This window comes from Neovison vison, chromosome 9, assembly GCF_020171115.1.
Source record: "Neovison vison isolate M4711 chromosome 9, ASM_NN_V1, whole genome shotgun sequence".
Taxonomy (NCBI): Eukaryota; Metazoa; Chordata; class Mammalia; order Carnivora; family Mustelidae; genus Neogale; species Neogale vison.
Window position 1 is genome coordinate 5,560,696 of NC_058099.1, and position 17,392 is coordinate 5,578,087.

At 59.8% G+C, this 17,392-nt stretch overlaps 1 protein-coding gene across 1 annotated transcript in view; it reads right to left on the reverse strand.

Annotated features, from left to right (window-relative positions):
- Nucleotides 1-1,810: 1,810 nt before the first annotated feature.
- HMCN2 (hemicentin 2) overlaps nucleotides 1,811-17,392 on the reverse strand; it is a 144,965-nt gene continuing 129,383 nt past the window's right edge. Inside the window, exons 86-98 of the mRNA XM_044264681.1 lie at nucleotides 15,569-15,838; nucleotides 12,533-12,682; nucleotides 10,830-10,967; nucleotides 10,616-10,737; nucleotides 9,981-10,218; nucleotides 8,308-8,370; nucleotides 8,070-8,192; nucleotides 7,232-7,366; nucleotides 6,211-6,339; nucleotides 5,365-5,685; nucleotides 4,658-4,777; nucleotides 3,642-3,768; nucleotides 1,811-2,662 (exon numbers count right to left, since the gene is read on the reverse strand). Coding sequence (XP_044120616.1) covers nucleotides 2,317-2,662; nucleotides 3,642-3,768; nucleotides 4,658-4,777; nucleotides 5,365-5,685; nucleotides 6,211-6,339; nucleotides 7,232-7,366; nucleotides 8,070-8,192; nucleotides 8,308-8,370; nucleotides 9,981-10,218; nucleotides 10,616-10,737; nucleotides 10,830-10,967; nucleotides 12,533-12,682; nucleotides 15,569-15,838 — 2,282 coding nt within the window. The 3' untranslated portion in view covers nucleotides 1,811-2,316. The remainder of the gene's footprint in view (nucleotides 2,663-3,641; nucleotides 3,769-4,657; nucleotides 4,778-5,364; nucleotides 5,686-6,210; nucleotides 6,340-7,231; nucleotides 7,367-8,069; nucleotides 8,193-8,307; nucleotides 8,371-9,980; nucleotides 10,219-10,615; nucleotides 10,738-10,829; nucleotides 10,968-12,532; nucleotides 12,683-15,568; nucleotides 15,839-17,392) is intronic.

Genomic DNA, 17,392 nt, shown 5'->3' on the forward strand with positions numbered 1-17,392 from the left:
GGCTCCTGGCTCTTCCCCTCGTCCCCCTCCTCCTTTCTTGGGGGAGGGGAGGCAGGGGACCTTGCAGGCTAATGCCCCTGAGCTCTGGAGTCAGAAGACCTGGTTGAGTTCTTCTTTTCCCCTTCAGGCTGTGTGAGCTTGGACAGGTGTCTCACCTTCTCTGAGCCCTCATTCCTTCATCTTTGCAATGGGCATACTCTTTCTTGCCTCTGGATCTCCTCGGAGAATAAAAATTCATAAAGAGACGGTTTACGAATATGAAGGGTGAAGGGGGTCTGGGAAGCAGCAGGCAGGAGACAGCAGGGGTGAAAGAGAGTCAGCACTTCCCCTCCCCTCGTCTCACCTCTGCAGTGCCTCACCCTGGGACTGACCTTTTCATGGGCTCCATAAAAAAATTAACAGCCCAGCAAATGGCAGGGCTCAGTTGTGACTTTTGGCCCCTAGGGTTGCACAAAGAGGGGCATTTAGCCCAAGGATGGTCTTCATAGGTGGGTGCTGGATAAATGGGTGTGGGGGGGGGCTTGGAGGACCCCAGCCCCTCCACCCAGTGTGAAATCCCACCATTAGTGACATCTGTGGCTTAGTTACATCAGGGGCGGCAAACTATAGTCCCCGCCAGTTTTTGCGAAGCCTGCAAGCTAAGAACGGTGTTTGCATTTGTAAATGGTTGGGAAAAAAAATCAAAGGGAGACTATTTCATGACATGTGACGATTGTATGAACTTCAAACGTAAGTGCCCACGAATAGGTTCATTGGAACACAGCCACGTTTCCTCATTCGTGTGCTGCCCGTGGTTTTCCAGTGTCTCAACGGTAAGGGGAGTGGTTTCAACAGAGACTGTTCTGCAAAGCCCAGAGCACTCCCTATTCGGCCCTTTAAGGAAAAAGTGTGCTGACCCCTGGTTTAAACAAAAGCAAGATCAAAAAGTAGCTTTGAAAGTGGAAGCGCCCTGGGAAGATTCTGGAGGGGTTGTGGGGTGGAAGTCCGGCGTGCCAGTCTAACCATGAACTTACCGTTCCGTCACCCATCCAGCCAGCGGCTGGGTCGTGTCCCCTCTCCAAGCCTCATTTTCTCTGTCAAATGACACAGCGATTTAATGCACAACGTTTAATCCAGCACTGCTGGAAGCCTCCGTTTACACAGTCTGATTGTCAGCCACCCCTTAATGAGAAGTAACTCAGACAGCTTTCCTCCGTGCCCAGACGAGAGCTTGAGGAGACACAGGGGGTACGGGACAGTGTCACACTGAGCAAGGGGAACAAGGAGGAAGGAAGGGTTTCTCCTCTTCAAAACCATGTGCAAAAGACCCTCTTTCTGTCACAGGCCATGGCCAGGGGCAGCTGGCAACAGGGGGTCACTGAGGCAAGGGCTGCAGCCAGCCCAGGGCGGGGTCGGGGTAGCGGGGCGGTGTGGGAAGACAAGCAGCACACTCCCCTTCTGCCGGGACTCTGGAGTCTCAGATGCTGTCCCAGCACACTGGAGACCGGCCAATACATACAGAGATGTTCTAATCCTGTCCCATCCCGGCTCATTCCACCAAAGCCAAAGTCCCCTCAACAGCCCAGAGGCCCCAAGGGTCTGACCCAACACCCTTATCTTTCTGATCACAGCTCCCTCTTCCTTCCCCCAACCCAGGGCAACTCCAGCCTCCCCCACCTTCTTGCAGGATGTCTAGAGGAGACCACCTTCCAGCCTAAGGCCCAGGGCTGCTGGACCAGAAGGTTGGTGGTGGCCACCGCCCACCCTGACCCTCCCCCACAGCCAAAGCCTGTCCTTACCAAAGCAAAAATAACTGGACGAAGAAATCGAGTTGGTTAAAAGAAAACATTTTTATATTATACGGACACATGGGGCTCAGGGTGACAGTGCCATTTGTGGGCGGAGGATAGCCGCTGCGGCCCTCCGGGGTTCTGTCCTTCCCTCTTGGGCCTGCGGGTGTGCTGTGTCCCAGCCAGGTCTCCCTGGGGCTTGGAGGGGCAGGTCAGACCAGCAGGCTTCCCTCCAGTCCAGCCCAAGGGCTTCACCACCTAAGGGCAACCTGACACTCCTGACTGCTGAGCTCCACCTCCGCGAGGGTAGGGGGAGTCGGGTTCGCGCGATCCGGGGGTCAAGGTTACATCTTCCCCTTTGCAGAGCGGCGGGTCCTGTTTGCCGAAAGGCCTGATGACGCACAGGGGTGGGAGATTACGTCGCTTGCCACAGCCCGGTGGCGGCGAGGACAAGGGCCACCTGGGCGGTGGGGGCTGGGCCTGCTCCTCCCTGTCCCCCATCCTCGGAGGTCACTGGTCCAAAAGCTGCTGCCGGCGACCACGCCCCTCAGTAGGGATAAGGGGACACCGCGATGAGCAGGACGAAGACGCTTTGGTGGCGCGGCGCCGCGGCGCGCACCTTCAGCCGGTAGAGGCCGGCGCGGGTGAGCGCGCGGCGGGTGTAGACGGCGCCCTGGCCGGCGCGCAGCGGGCGCAGTGCGAAGGGGCTGCGCGGGTCGGGCTCGAGCACGCTGAGCTCCGTGCGGTTGGCGGGGACGCCGGCCTCGGAGAAGGCGGCGAGGCGGGCCACGTCGTGGTGGGCGCGCACGCCCAGGGGCAGCGGCAGCAGCTTGTACAGCAGCGTGGAGGGGCCGCCCGCGCTGCAGTCCTGCGAACAGCGCCGGAAACACGTCCTGCGGGCGGGATACACGGACCGACTCCGGTGGCTGGCGGTATAAACCGGCCCTCAGCCCCTCGCCCCGCAGCCCTCGCCCCGGCTGCCCGTCCCCTCGCCCCCAGTGCCTTCTCTACAAGCACCACTGTTAGCCCACGTTGGAGATCAGCAAGCTGAGGCCCAAAGAATCTGGAGACGTGCCCCTTCCCGTGGGAAGCGGGTCTCAGAATCCCATCGGACTTTCCCAGCTCACGCCCCCAGGCCAGTCCGGTGGACAACACAATTTAGAACCCTCCAGGTTCGCAAGGCACCCCAGAGCTGAGTCACCTGCTCTGGGTTTGCAGGGGGAGGAGGACTCAAAGACACGTGCCTAGCCCTTCCAGGGCATCCATGTCCCTCCAGGGCCCTCAGCCTAGGCCTCCCAATAGGTAGAGTCCAGGGCAAGTCACCTTCCCTAACTGCTTCTGCTACAGCTTGTGTCCGCCAAGGTCCCCATGCAAGTGCATCTTTACCAGTATGTGTAGCTGCAATGAGTGGTGTGAAGGAGGTGTGTTCTGTGCTTGTGTGCCAGTGTTTCGGGTCCTGGGGTTACATGGGGGGGTGTGTGTGTGTGTGTCCCTGAGTCTAGGGTTTTCTGTGTGTAGCCATGTGTGTCACGTGAAGGTCTCCAAGTCCCCCTGGCCTTTGGCCTCTCCTTGCCCCCAGGTCCTTATGCTCCAGCCACAGGATCATTGCACTAAACACTGGTGCCCGGATGAACTCGCACCCTGAGGGGCTGCAGGAGGGGCTCCTCAAGAGGGCACCCTGCCCTGTGGGGACAGAGGCCCCGCTCGGGAATTCTGGCAGGATTGACCCCCCACCCCCGCCCCTAGCAGGGCCCCTGCCTGAGACATGGCCCTTCTGGAGGAAGGATCCAGCTGTCCAGGAACCAGAACGTAAGCGCCCAGCTCCAGGCAGGCCATGTGCCCCGATTTACCCCCAGCCAGCTCAGCCCTTACCCTGGGCTGGAGCCTTGCCGGTAGGTGGCCGGACACGGCGTGTCCACACACTGGTAGCTGCCACGGGTGTTAAAGCACATCTGGCTGGGCCCACACTCGATGCCGTCCTCCTCACACTCGTTGATGTCTGGCAGGGGAGGGTGGCGGGGGGAGGTTGGCAAAGAGATGGGGAATAAAAAGGTGTGACTTAGTGGGAGGGCCCAGGGACAGGAACCACAGAAGGAGTGGGAGCAGGGAGAGGCAGGAGAGAAACGCCTTCAGAGGACCAGTGAGGCGGGCAGCCCCTCTCCCCTCGGACCCAGCCACCTTGATCTGGGACAGTCCAGCTGGCAGGCCCTGAGCCCCTCCCCAATCCCCCCAGGTGGGCACCCTGGGGACCTCTGGAGCCTCCAGCTGGGCTGCAGGGTCTTGAAGAGATGGGGGCCCCTCTGGGACCCAGAGTGCCAACTGCCCATGACCCTTGTTTGTCCCAGGGGAAGCCCCGCCCTTCTCATAGGACAGTCACAGATCCTCCCGGCAGAGAGTGAGGGATGGAGACAGGCAAGGCAGGCTGATTCCCACTTTCCGGGGGTGGGATGGCTGGCCCCAGCCTCGGAGCACATTCAGACAATCGGGATCGCACCTTGGCTGGGGAGTTAGGGGACCAGCAGCAGCTGCCTCACTGGAATGCTATCTCTGAGCCTGCCCTCCCAGGTTTCATCCAGCCACTTCAGAGAGGACTGTGTTAGCCCCATTTCACCAGGAGGCAGAGGCTCAGAGAGGTGAAGTGAGCTGCCCAGGGACACACAGCAGCGCTGCGATCTGCCTCCAGGGCTGCTTTCGGAGCCTGCCCACGCAGCCTCTTAGTTCCTGCCTCGGAATGTGGCTTCCAGACAGGCTGTGGGCCCCTGGGGTGCTCTGACCTCCTCTCCCTGCCCCCACCCTAACATGCGATGGTTTAGAAGCAGCAGGAGACAGCCTCCCCTTCCCAGGAAGCCCCGTCCTGGCCCGCCCAGAACTGGCAGGGGCCCGCTCACCCTGGCAGTTTTTCCCGCTGGGAAGGAGGCGGTAGCCAGCAGGGCAGAGGCACTGGTAGCTGCCCTCGGTGTTTCGGCAGGCGTGCTGGCACAGGCTCCTCACCCGGCACTCGTCCAAGTCTGGCCGGGGGGGTGGGGGGTGGGCAATGGTGGCCGAGACACACACTGAGTCATTGGATGCTGTGGCACTCCGCCCCGTCCGCCCCTTGTTCCCAGAGGCTTGGGGGGTGGGGACGCAGGGGGGGGAAGGTGGAGACACTGCCCTCCACGCCACCCTCCCCTTTTCTTCTGCTGCCCAGCACCAGCCTCCACGGGGGCCTGGGGACCATCCCTGCCTCCCCACCCCCACCGGTCCCTGTTCACCGTCTCATGTGGACCTGCAACGGCCTCCTTCCTGCCTGCAAACCTCCCTCCCTGACTGCTTCACCTCTGCACACCAAAAGGAGTTGTTTCTCAAAAGTGGGTCAAGTGTCCAGAAGTCAAGTGTTTGGGAGAATCCTCTGTTTCCCCCGCAGAAGCACTTTCCTAGTGCTTTATTTTGGGTGCCTTTCCTAGAAGCTGCCCATCGGTCCACCTGTGCCACCCATCCCACTTGCCCTGAATCCCGGGGTGTTGAACACAGGGTGTGGTGCCCAGCAACCCAGCCCCAGAGCCCAAGCTAATGTGGCTACTGTGTCCCCAGTGGAATGGCTGGGGCCTGGCCTTACCTGTGCAGATCCCGTTCTGCCGGATGAAGCCAGCAGGGCACCAGGCCCGACCCAGACTGCTCGGGGCCCTGGAGCCCGGCCGGAGGGAGACCCAGGCGTGGGAGGAGCCCCTGGGGAAGGGGGCACGGGGCCGCAGCCAGGGCCCTAAGGGGCCCCGGTGGCTGACAGTGGTCACGTTTTGGTCGCTGCGCTCTAGCGGGACACAGGTCTTGCCATCACGGAGAAGGGTCTGGCCCGGGGGGCACAGGCAACGGTAGCCGCCCTGGAGGTTTTGGCACTGGAAGGCACAGGTCTGGGGCAGCTGCAGGCATTCGTTGATATCTGCAAAGGAACAAGGCCAGGCAGGGGGCCAGACGTGGGTCAGAGGGCTTGCCACGGCCACTCCACCTGACTGTGGCCACCTTCCTGGGCTCCGGCCTTCCCCGGAATCTGGCGGCCTCCCCCCCACTGCATACAGGCCTGCCCACGAGCCTCCCGGCACCGCCTCCAGCCTCTGCTGCTCAAGGAGGCCCCGACATCCCCCAGCTCTGGGCCTCCTCCCAGGTTCCCTGGTACTTCAGCCTCCTGGGGAGGCCCATTCTCCCTGCTCAGCCTCTCGGACACCCTCCCACTTCTGCCCACCCTCCCCCTCTTCCTGGACTCCCGAGGGTTGGGGGGGACCTAGGCTCCCAGGGGAGCCAGACAGCAGCAAAGCACGGATCCCGGGGCATGGAAGGGGGAGAACGCACCATCAATGTTAGCTATGGTTTTGGTCCCAGAACTCAACAACACCCTTGTCACCCGTGTCTGCCTACGCGCCAGGGGGTTCTGACCCGGGCTCCAGCGAGGGGCTGAGTAGCCCCATACCTAAGCAGGGCAGGCCGGGGCTCTGGGTCCGGTACCCCCGGGGACAGCTGCAGTGGTGCCCGCCTGGGGTGTTCTCACAGATCTGGTTGAAGTGACACTCATCCGACTCTTCCAGACACTCATCCACATCTGGGGAGGCAGGGGTGTGGACAGAGGTGGGGCCGAGCCTCTCCCCCTGCCCACAGCGGCCACAGCACACCTCTCCACCTCTGGGCCTCCTCCCTGACCCCTCCTCCCACTTCAGTGCCACCGGGTAGAAGGTCAGTGTTTGCAGCCACCTGCCTCAATTAGGCCAGCTTTGGAGAGCAAGAAGGTTCTGGGGTCCAAAAAGAAAGCAGGGGCTTAAAAGGTGGGTTTTGGAGGCCGAGTCCCGGGTTTGGGCTGAGCTCTGCCACGTCTCTGGGTCCTTGAGCAAGGGACTGTCCCTCTCCCATCCTTTGTTTTCTTATCTGTGAGAGGGTCAGGACGGGACCTTTCAGGAAAACCCTGCATCACGCACGGGGAGGCGGTCGGAGACTGGTTCAGGGAAAGAGCTCACGAAAAACAAGGAAGTGAGGGCGGGAGGAAAGCAGGAGGCAGAGGACAGCCGGGGCACCTCCTCTTCTGAGTTCCAGGTCCTCCTGCCCTTTGTTTGCCCTTGTACTAGGTGGTCCTATCCTCAGAGCCCGAGGACCTGAGATCAGAAAGCTCTAGAATGCTGGGGCAGGAAGGTCACCCATCCAGGGCAGAATCTTAAAGGCTAACAGCATCCGATTCCTAGTGGCCGCTGGAGAAGCTGTGTTGAGAAGGATTCCGAGGCCATCTTGGGGCCGGGAGGGGGCCTTGGGGAAGGGGCAGCAGACATGGTGTATTTGCCATCCCTGACCTGGTCGGCTGCAGCTTTCTCCCCAGCCTCACTGCTCCTCCTGCCAAGAGAGTTCTGCTTTCCCCAGAAGCCCAGAGGCCCAGTGGCACACAGTACATCCTCTCCTGAAGCCTGGGACCACTGGAGTCCGGACAGCCACCCATCCTGCCCCGTCACCTTCACAGCCGGCCCCGTGAGGGGCCACCCGGAAGCCAGGCCTGCAGTCGGGGAGGCAGTGGTAGGACCCAAAGAGGTTCACGCAGCGCTGTCCCTCCTGGCAAAGGTGGGCATCCCAGGCACACTCATCCACATCTGGGGGGCAAACAGGGACGACGTGAACACACGTCCCCCAGGCCCGCTCTGGTCCAGGAGCCCCTGGCGAGAAGGCCCCGCCCCTGCTGCTAGCTCCTTCCATCATCTCGCCCCTCCCCCAGAAACACAGAGCCCACCCCCAGGGACCCACGGGCCTGGATCTGACGTGGGGTTGCACACAACCCCCTGACGTGGGGTTGCAGACAATGCCTCGTGGGCACACGGCTCAAAGCCAGTGGAGACTTGGCAGGGCCAGGCCTCACTGGGGAGGGTCAGCATCCTAGGGTCGGATTTGCTGTCCAGAAACCCTGTGATGGGGGCAAACAGAGCAAGTGGGGCAGATGGCTGTTCACCCACTTCCTAACCCAGTCGGTGGGCAGTGACCATGGGGTGGTGGGAAAGGCCGCGAGGCTGTGTCCAGGCTCAGCAGGTGCGCGTGCCATGAACCCGGGGTGGCCCCGTGTATGTCCTCGGGGCTCCCTATCACCCCAGCATCCGAGCTCCTCCCATCTGCAGCCTGCGCAGCAGGAAATTCCCGATGGAAACAGGGTGTTGCCATCCCCAGGCTCGCAGCCAGTGCTGTCAGGAACAGGCCACGTCCTGAGGCGCATGCCCCTGGCTGGGGTCCGTGGCTCCAGAATGGAAAGCCCAGCGCATGCCCAGGCCGACTTCAAGGAGAGCTTCTGCCCTGGGGCCCACTCACCTCTGCAGTTCCTGTCATCCCTGGCCAGGGCAAAGCCCAGCGGACAGGAGCAGGAGAAGCGACCAGGTGCATTGTGGCAGGAGTGAGAACAGGGGGTGGGGCCCTCCGAACATTCGTCCCTGTCTGGGGGGCAGGGTGGGGGGACAGAGCTCTGGTGGTCCGCACCCACAGGACACAGCGTCCATCCCAGGCTGAGCGGCCTCCCTCGTCCACCCCGGGGGAGGGGGAAGGCACTCACCCACACAAAACTCTCCCTGGGCATCCAGCTCAAAGCCCTCCGGGCAGCCGACTTCATTCTCATCTACAAGGCAAAGGGACAGGTCCTAAGGATGCCGGAGCACTGTGGCCAAGGTGCCCCAGGACAGACAGCAGTCCCGGCCGTAGCTCCCTCTTGCCAGCCTGGCCAGGTTGATGCTCCCCAGCCCTGAGCCCGGCTGAAGCCCAGCCCATCTGGGAGCCCATTCCCACCCAGCCCAGGCCTGGTGGAGGCACTGGCTGTGAGGGCTCACAGCAGGCTGGCCAGACCAGAAGTCAGCAGACACAGGAGAGATTATTACAGAAAAGCACAAAACGGGCCGTCCCTGCGTGCAAACACGCACTGCTGAGAATCCAGAGGAGTGGACCTGGCCCCTGGCTGTGGGTGGGGGAGGGGACCTGCAGAATGGGTACGTGATAGCATCTGATGGCGGCGGCAAGCACAGGGGCGGCAGCAGACTGAGTCCGCAGACAGACAGGAGCCCGGGAGCCCGTAGAGACGGCTGGGCCCCAACTGCACTGAAGTGCTGCTCAAAGTCCTGGAGGAGGGGGGGGGAGGAAAGAGGAGGAGCGAGAGGGGGGAGGCAAGGAAGGGGGGGTGGGGGGACGAGAGGGAAGAGGGGAGCCATCTGAGAGCCCATTCCCAGCCCAGACCTGCTGGAGGCACCGGCTGTGGGTCACGCCACAGCAGAGGGGAGGCTCACAGCGGGCTGGCCAGACCATAAGCCAGCAGACTCAGGGGAAATCATTACAGAAAAGCACAGAACCGGCCATCTGTGCATGCACACGCGCACTGCTGAGAATCCAGAGGAGCGGACATGGCCCCTGGCTGTGGGTGGGGGAGGGGACGCGCAGAATGGGTACGTGATAGCATCTGATGGAGGCAGGCACAGGGGTAGGGGCAGGCCACGGTCTGGAGACGGGAGCCCAGACTCCCGCTGGGAGTCACTGTGAGGGCGGCAGGCTGCGAAAGCAGTTGCTGGGTGTCAGCTAAGGGTGTCAGAGAAAACGCTGGTAACTCCTGGTACCTACAAGGCAGGCGATACAGTGTCCACTTTACAGGTGGGAACACTGAGGGCCAGGGCACTGCCGCCGAGGTGCCACAGCTGGGAAATGGGTGTGGCTGGGTTTGAGCCAGGGTCTGCCTGACCCCAAAGCTATGCCCTTACCACGGTCCTGTGCTCCATGCTACGAACAAGCTACCAGGTGTAGCCTTAGCCTCCCCGGCTGGATATGAACCGCATCCGTACGTGGGCGGCCAGGCCTCCAGCAGTGGCTCCTGGCTGCCCGGGTGTGGCCTCTGCTGCAGGGGCCTTTGAGGACAGTGGCATATGGCTGGAGTCTGGAACAGCAGCCGGGGCGGGGTGGGGGCGGGCTTGGACCTTCACCATGGCGCCCAGGAAAAGGCTCTGGGGGGTTTGAACAGGAGTGGCCTGAAAAGCCACTGTTGGGCATATGGAAGGTTGGACGGGAGCAGGGACACGCGGGAGGTGAGTGGACAAGGAGGTGAGCTGTCCCAGTCCCGAGTTTCTGGCCCACGGTCAGTGGGTGCAGGAGGTGGGGCGTCCCCTTGGCTTTTGGCCAGGTGCATCTGGGGCCCCTGGTGGGGGTTTAGCGGGAGCAGTGGTGAGTGGAGGCCAAGGCTGGGGGCCTCACCGGCTTGCAGGGCTGTGGTAAGCTGGAAGTGCAGGGCCTCGGCCTTGGGGTCGAAGGCCGAGCTGATAGCCGAGGCCCTCAAGTGCTGCACCAACGGGGGCTGGAGGCCCTGGGCCACCTTGTACTGGACACTGTGGTTACATCGCAGGAACGTGGGAAGCCCGTCCTGCAGGAAGTGCTGCGTGGAGCCCACAAACAGATGGCCTGGGCCAGTCTGCACATAGCTCTCCTCGAAGTCCTGGAGCAGGGATGGGGGTGGGGAGGAGAAAGGGGCAGGGAGAATGGGGGTAGAGTAGGAGGAAGAGGGGGAGGAGGAGGAGGAGGAAGGAGACAGATAAGGGTCAGATTTCAGCTCCCAAAGGGTAGGACCCTCAGCCCCCCATTCAAGGGGGGGGCCTTTCTCCTCCTCCTCCAGCCGGCTGGGCACCCTTGCGCAGATGACCATGACCTCCCTCCGGCATTCTCGGGTATGAAATGGGGAAGACACTGGAGAGGCTGGGCCCACCAGGCTAAGTCCAGGCCAAGCCACACCCTCACTCCTCCTGGGGTGTCAGGAGGGGATGCTTGGGGCGGCTCATCCTTCTCTCCCCCGCCTTCTCCCCCGCACACCCCCACCCCATCGGGCCGGCCCCCACCTGTACTTGAAGTTCCGCTTCAGCCAGGCTCTCGGGGATGCCGCCGCTGACCTCCACATCGAGGAGCAGGAGGCCATCGGGATCCAGGCCCCAGGCCTCCTGGGTCATGGTGAGCAGCTCCCCTGTAACGCATCCCGCCCAGCCCGGAGTCACCACGCGAGGCCTCAGCCCCACCCAGCCGACCAGGGAGGAGACCAGCCCGCCACCCCCTCACCTGTGGCAAACTCCACATGTGACTTCTGCAGGAAGCTGCCACCTGTCAGAGAGTGGCCGTTCAGAGCGTCCCCACTCTCTCCAGCCAGGGCCCAGTAGATGGGGGCGATGGTGACCACGAGGACCCGCATTAGAGGACCTGCACGGGGCGGGCGTGGAGGCTGGGTCAGGGCTGGGTCCTCAGGGCCGCCACTCTCCTGCTCAAGATCCCTCTGTGGCTCCCTATTGCTCCGGGAGGTCTCAGCCTCTTCCCTCCCTGCCCAGGCCCTACCATGGGATCACCTGAGTCAGTTGCTGGATTAGAACCTGGGAAGGGGCGAAGGCAAATACCCAGTTTGTGGAGACATGTGGAAAACGTGCAGAATATGGGTGTGCACAGACGGGCAGCTAACTTGTCGATACTCAGTTCAGTTCAAGGAATCCTAAGGGTAACTGGGTCACTGCCGAGCTTGGGACACAGGGGCTGGACCGAGCTGGAAATCAGGTCTCCTAACTTACAGATGCCTTCCAGAAGAGCCTGGGAGAGGACGGCCATGGACTTTGTAAACAGGGCCAAGAAGTTGCTCTGGACATGGATTCCCTGACCTTCACGTGATGCCCAGGCCTCCTCACAGGGCTGAGGGCACCTCAGTCTGGGGATGCAGAAACCCCACTCGCTTGGGGTCAGGGAGGGTGGAGCTTCTCTGTGGAGCCCCAGAGGAGTGGTCTGGAGGACCCAGGCTCGTGGCCAGCAGAGCCTGTTTCCAGCACATGGAGGCTGGCCCACCTGGCTTAGGGCCAGCTGCTTCTCCAGGGGCAGCTGGAAGTAGCAGCCCCATCTGGGCGGCCTCTCACTTCACTCGCTCTCTGCTGCCAGCCAGCCTGGAGTGACCCCCGGCCAGAGCTCCCTGACCCCACGCTGTTCACACAGGCCTGCGGTCAAGGGCAGCTCTGGAGGAGCCGCTTGGGCAAAGACCCGGCGTGCAATGCCCTCTCCCTGCTCTGGACCCTCAGGGTGCCCTGCGAAGGGCGAGGCAGCAGGGTCTGCAACATCACTTCAGAACATTCCATCTGCTAGGGCACACTAGGATGAATCTGAGAGTGGACATTCCCTGGTGCTCTGGGCCTTCGAACTAATTTTATTGGCTTTATTTCTCCCTTTCTGCCCCCTCCAGGGGGCATACCCCTTCATCCTTCTTTTTCTTTTCTTCTTCTTCTTCTTTTTTTTTTTTTTTTAAAGATTGTTTATTTATTTATTTGACAGGCAGAGATCACAAGCAGGCAGAGAGGCAGGCAGAGAGAGAGGAGGAAGCAGGATCCCTGCCGTGCAGAGAGCCCGATGCGGGGCTCGATCCCAGGATGCTGGGATCATGACCTGAGCCAAAGGCAGAGGCTTTAACCCACTGAGCCACCCAGGCACCCCATCCTTCTTTTTTTATCGGCTCTTAACAGTGAGTGGGTGGGGGATCCTCACTTGGCCGTCAGTGCTCTCAAAAATTGTTATCTGACTGCATTCACGTATCCTGGTGATTTCACACTGTCTCGGTCTGATTCTTATTTTGTTCTGTTGGGAGGTACTTGGGGGGGGGCGGGTAGGAAGTGGCCTGTACCTAAATCCACTTTGGCTTGGACTCGGGTCTTAGGGGTCGGCCGGTTTCCTCCAGCCATCAGGCCCCGAGCTGGCCTCAGGACGCAGGCGCAGGTGCGGCTCTGCCCCCCACTTACCCACACTCGCAGGGACATGGCTGATGCTGCTGTGGATGGTGGTGGCCCCGGAGCCTGCCTCCTTCCGCATGCTGCTGTTGAGAATGGCTCTGCTAAATTCCTGGCCATTGATCACCCCGGACATGCTGCCTCGGCTCCCGCGGAGCTCCCCTGGGAGGAGGTGGAGGACAGGGACATTATCGGAGGAAGCCCGTACTGGTACCTGCTTCAGGGAGGAGCAACGGAGGCTCAGCACGTGCAAGTGACTTGCCCCAAGCGACAGAGCTTGTGAGTGATGGACTCACTGCCCAGGAGATCCTGGCTCTGAGAGAGAAGAGGTGGGGAGGCTTTTGAGAGGCGCCCTGCCCTGGGATGGTACTGGCGTCTAATTCTGGCTCTGCTGTCACCTTCCTGAAAATCTGGACAAGTCAGGCCCCCGAGACACCCTTGAGTTGGGTTATCTATACAGTGAGGAGGTAGGAGCACAGATGTGCCAAAGACCTGTTGGGTTCTAAAATGCCAGGAGCTTGTGATGGAGGAGCGGGCAGCCTCCTCTGGGCCGGGGCATCAAGCCAAGGCCTGAATGCTGCCACCTGAACATCCTTCATCCCATCCGTGGCCCTGGCTCCAGCCGCCCCGCAGCTGGATTTCCAACAGCAGCGGGGCGGTCTGCAAGCAGGTGCTCTCTCCAGCACTCATCAGAGGCTGCTTCCTCTGGCTAATGGGCCAGCTGTCTCCTCGGCACAGATGGCATTCGGGGGGGCGGGGGGGCGCATGAGACAGAGGCTAGTCTGCCTCTTTGCTTGCTGGCTCTCTGGGGAAATTAACAACTAATTGCCCATGATCTGTCGAAAAATAACATAAAACACTCGACTGCCAGGATCCTAAATGGGCAAATCAGGGGGCTGTTTCACTTTGGATTCCAGGAAGCAGTGCCGTTTTCCTGCAGGCTGGAGCTGGGGTTTGAGGCGATCTGATGCCCATCTGGGATGTCTCTTGTCCATATCCGCAGCTCTGGGGTTTATAGGAGAGACAGCGGAACAGGCCCGCGGATTGTCCCTGGGCTCTTAATAAGGGCAAGAGGAAGAAGTCGGGTGCAGAGAAGAAGGCAGCAGCATGGCCTGGCATCTTTCAAAGCGGACAAGAGACTGGAGGCTGGGGATGACCAGTCACCATCAACTTTCTCAGATATGGGGTGACTTGGCAGCCCTGTGCCCCCATTGAGGCCGGGAGGGGCTCCCAGGCTGATGGGGAACAAGGAAGAGAAGACAGTGTTGGTGGTGAGGGAACCTCCAGACCCCTCCCTGAACACCTTTTACCTCTCCATGCCCCATGGGAAGGACTTATCCCATAGACATACTCATGCGAGCATACAAAGATGCCCAGCACGGTGTGCTTTTTGGAGGGAAAACTGGAAAACAAAACAAAACAGAACCCTAAAATGTTGCTTATTTAACAAAGCCAACAGCAATTAAGTTAGGAAAGCATCCCTTTGGGATAAGAAACCACTGAGAAGATGTAGGCCGGGCTTCCTGTCAGGGAATATTGTCCAAACAGGTAGGTTGTAGGACAACCTATAAATTTGACCTCATTTATAAGAAGGATAAAGCACATCTCTTTATGTTTGGGGAAAAATGTGTAAAGAGATATACCCCAAGTAATGGTCAGAGATCGCTCTCTTTGGTCATTGAAGGAAGTGAGAACATTATAATTCATTTCTTCTTTGTGGATTTGTTTCTAACTTATCTGGCCTTTCTATAATTAGCATATGGGAGACTTTCAACACGGCTGTTTCCATTTAGAAAGTGAGGCTGTTCTGAATGAATGATGTGCCCTGAAAAAGATGGATGGGAATCCTAATCCCCAGACCTGAGGCTGTGACCTTTTTTGAAGACAGGGTCTATGCAGAGGGGACTGAGTTAACATAAGGTCATTGGGGTAGGCCCTAACTAATTTAATAACTGGAGTCCTTACGTGAAGGGGAAATCTAGAGGCAGGCAAGTCTCTGGGGGGAAATGCCGTGGGAACTTGCAGGTAGAAATTTGGATGATGGGGCAATGCTTTTATAAGCCAAGGAACACCGGAGTTTGCCAGCAAACCGTTAGAAGCTGGGGTCAGGGTGTGGGACAGACTCTTCATCACGGATCTCAGAGGGGACCAACCCTGCTTCTTCTTGATCTTAGATTTCTGGCCTCCAGAACTGAGCACTGGAAGTACTCCAGGCTGCGGTACTTTGCTATGGCAACCCTGGGAGATCCATCCAGAAGCCACATGCAGGGCTCTGCGGTCTGGGGTCAGGGCTTCCGAACAGGAGAGGAGAAGGACGGGGACCCCGCTCTGAAGGTGTCCTACAGAGACATGGAGAAGTAACCTGATGGTGGGTGCGGTGACAGAGGAGTGACGGCTGCCGTGGCTGCGGACGGAAATGTGTAGGGAGTATTTGCTACAGAAACACAGAAATACACTCAGAAGGAATATTCGGAGACTTTCCATTGTGCAGTCTGAAGTCATCTTGCTGCGGTTTCTCAGGACAGGCCTTTTCCTGGTTTTGAAGTCTGGCCTGAGCTGAGGCATTGGGAGCTGAACGGGGCGGCCCGAGATCGCCAGTGTCTCTAATGCCAGAATCAAACAGAAGCCATCACCGCCCCCCTACCATGGCCAAATTCAGACTTTACACATCGACCCCCAAAGGGGGCACCCTGGACATCCTGGTCTCATTCTGCCTACTTCACAGGATCGTGGAACATCCCCCAAAGAGGACCCACGTCTGTGCCCGGTGAGCACGAATGGCCAGGATTCCCATCCAGTATGAACAGCCGGCCCTCGGGCTCTTGGAGCCTCAGTTTCCCCCACTGTAAAGGACAGGGTAAGGAAGATGACCCATCAGTCCCTGCCAGCTGGTTCCTCCCAAGTTTGTGACTTTAAGCAAAGAGAAGATTCGGGTAGCTGGCAGGGCAGGGGGTGGGGGGGCATGTCCACCATAAACAACACACACATCCCCAATGACCAGGAGATCCCGCCTCTGTCCCCCGCGGTCTGAGCGGGGACACCCCGTACCTCTGACGGCCAGGACCGCCCGGGCCGTGGCAGAACCCAGGAGGTTGTGAGCGACGCACTCGTAGGCGCCCGCGTCCCGGGCCTCCACACGCTGCAGCCACAGGCTCCCGTCGGGCAGGGTCCGGAGCCGCCGGCTGGCCCGCAAGGGCTGACCCGCTCGCAGCCACTCCACCGTGGGCACCGGCTCTCCCGAGGCCTGGCACTGCAGGGCCACATCCTCCCCGGCTCTCGCGGTCACGTCTTGGGGCTCCACCCGGAACACCGGGGCACCTGTGGGAGGCCCGGGGCAGCTTCAGGGAACGTTTTGTTATTTGTGTGTGTTTCGGAGGTAGAAAGGGGATAACAGAATCACATCACATCATCACATCATCGGACAGCATCTCCTTCGAGACACTGTTTCCCAGAGCAGGACCGTGCTGCTCAGAGCTGCTTGCTTGCTTCCTTTCTCAGCCCACAACAGACCCTAGGTGCCTTTCCAGGCCATGGCATCCTCGTTTCTAGCACCTATTTGGTGGTCCACTGTTTGGGTGTATTACAGGGGTGTTTCCAAAGTGGTGCCTCTACTTGGTGCCAGAGGGGAGACGGGAGGGAGGGAGGGCCCCGTCCCCTGCTGTGGGAGAGTCTCACCAAGTGGCTGCCTGACCCTTGGTCTCCTCATCTGAAAGATGGGAATCCCTGTCCACTCGCTCCCACAGACCCTCCAGCTGCAACGAAAAGGCAGCACATGCCCAGTGCTGGCGAGGGTGGGGTAAGGCGAACTCGTACACACCGAGGGCACGGGAGCAAGCAGGCACAGCCCCGTGGAGAAGGACCGGCCGAGGCTTGGAACAGCAACAGTCAGCTCTTTTACAGCTCTGGAGGCCAGGAGTCCCAAACCAGCTGTTTCACGGGGTAATGTCTGCTTCCTCCAGAGGCTGCAGGGCAGAACCTGCTTCTTGCCTCGTCCCGCTTCCGGTGGCTTCTAGCGTTCCCCGGCTTGAGGCTGTGTCTTTCCAGTCTTCTCCTCTTCCTCCTCATTCTCCTCCTCTTATTCCCCGTATATAAGAAATATACACCTCTCTCTTACAAAAGCACTCATGATAGCATTTAGGGCCCACCAAGACAACCCTAGATCACTTCCTTAACTTAATCATGTCTGCAAAGATCCTTTTGCCAAGTAAGATCACATTCACAGGTCCTGGGGACGAGGACACAGTCATATCATTGGGAGCCACAGATCAGCCTACCACAGTCAGGATCTCCTGAAGTGGAACGCATGCCTGCTGTGTGTCCCAGCCTCTCCTGGGTCCACACCCTGACAGAAACGTGGATGTGTGTCTACCAGAGGCGTGTGTTGGAATGCAGAAGCAATGCTATTCCTAACTGCCTAGAAGTGCCGGGCAACAGGCAAACCGTGGCACCGAGGATGGAGGAAGGCCTTCCACGAGCGATCTCACACACAGTGTCGTGCCCAGGAAGCCCGGCACAAGAGCACATACAATAGGGTTTCATTGAAACAAATGTCAGAAAAAAGCAGGAGCAAGATGCTAGCCATTGCTGTGTGAAAAGTCCAGCAAGTCTTCTCCCCCAAAAACCAAATGTAAAACTTAACAAAACTAGCCAAACCAACTATTTCAGGACTCTAGACGTCCAGGAAGCGATCATTTACCCGTGAGAAGCTTCTAGAACTTGGGGCGAGAATAGTGGAGGTGTATGGCCTGGGGCTGCTCCCATCTCCCACCCCCACTGTGGTCATTCTAGTGGTTTTGCTGGAGCTGGGCTGGCTGCAAACCCCGCCCCCCCAATCTTGCTATCCCAAGGGACCGGCTTGATTAGCAGGCGAGG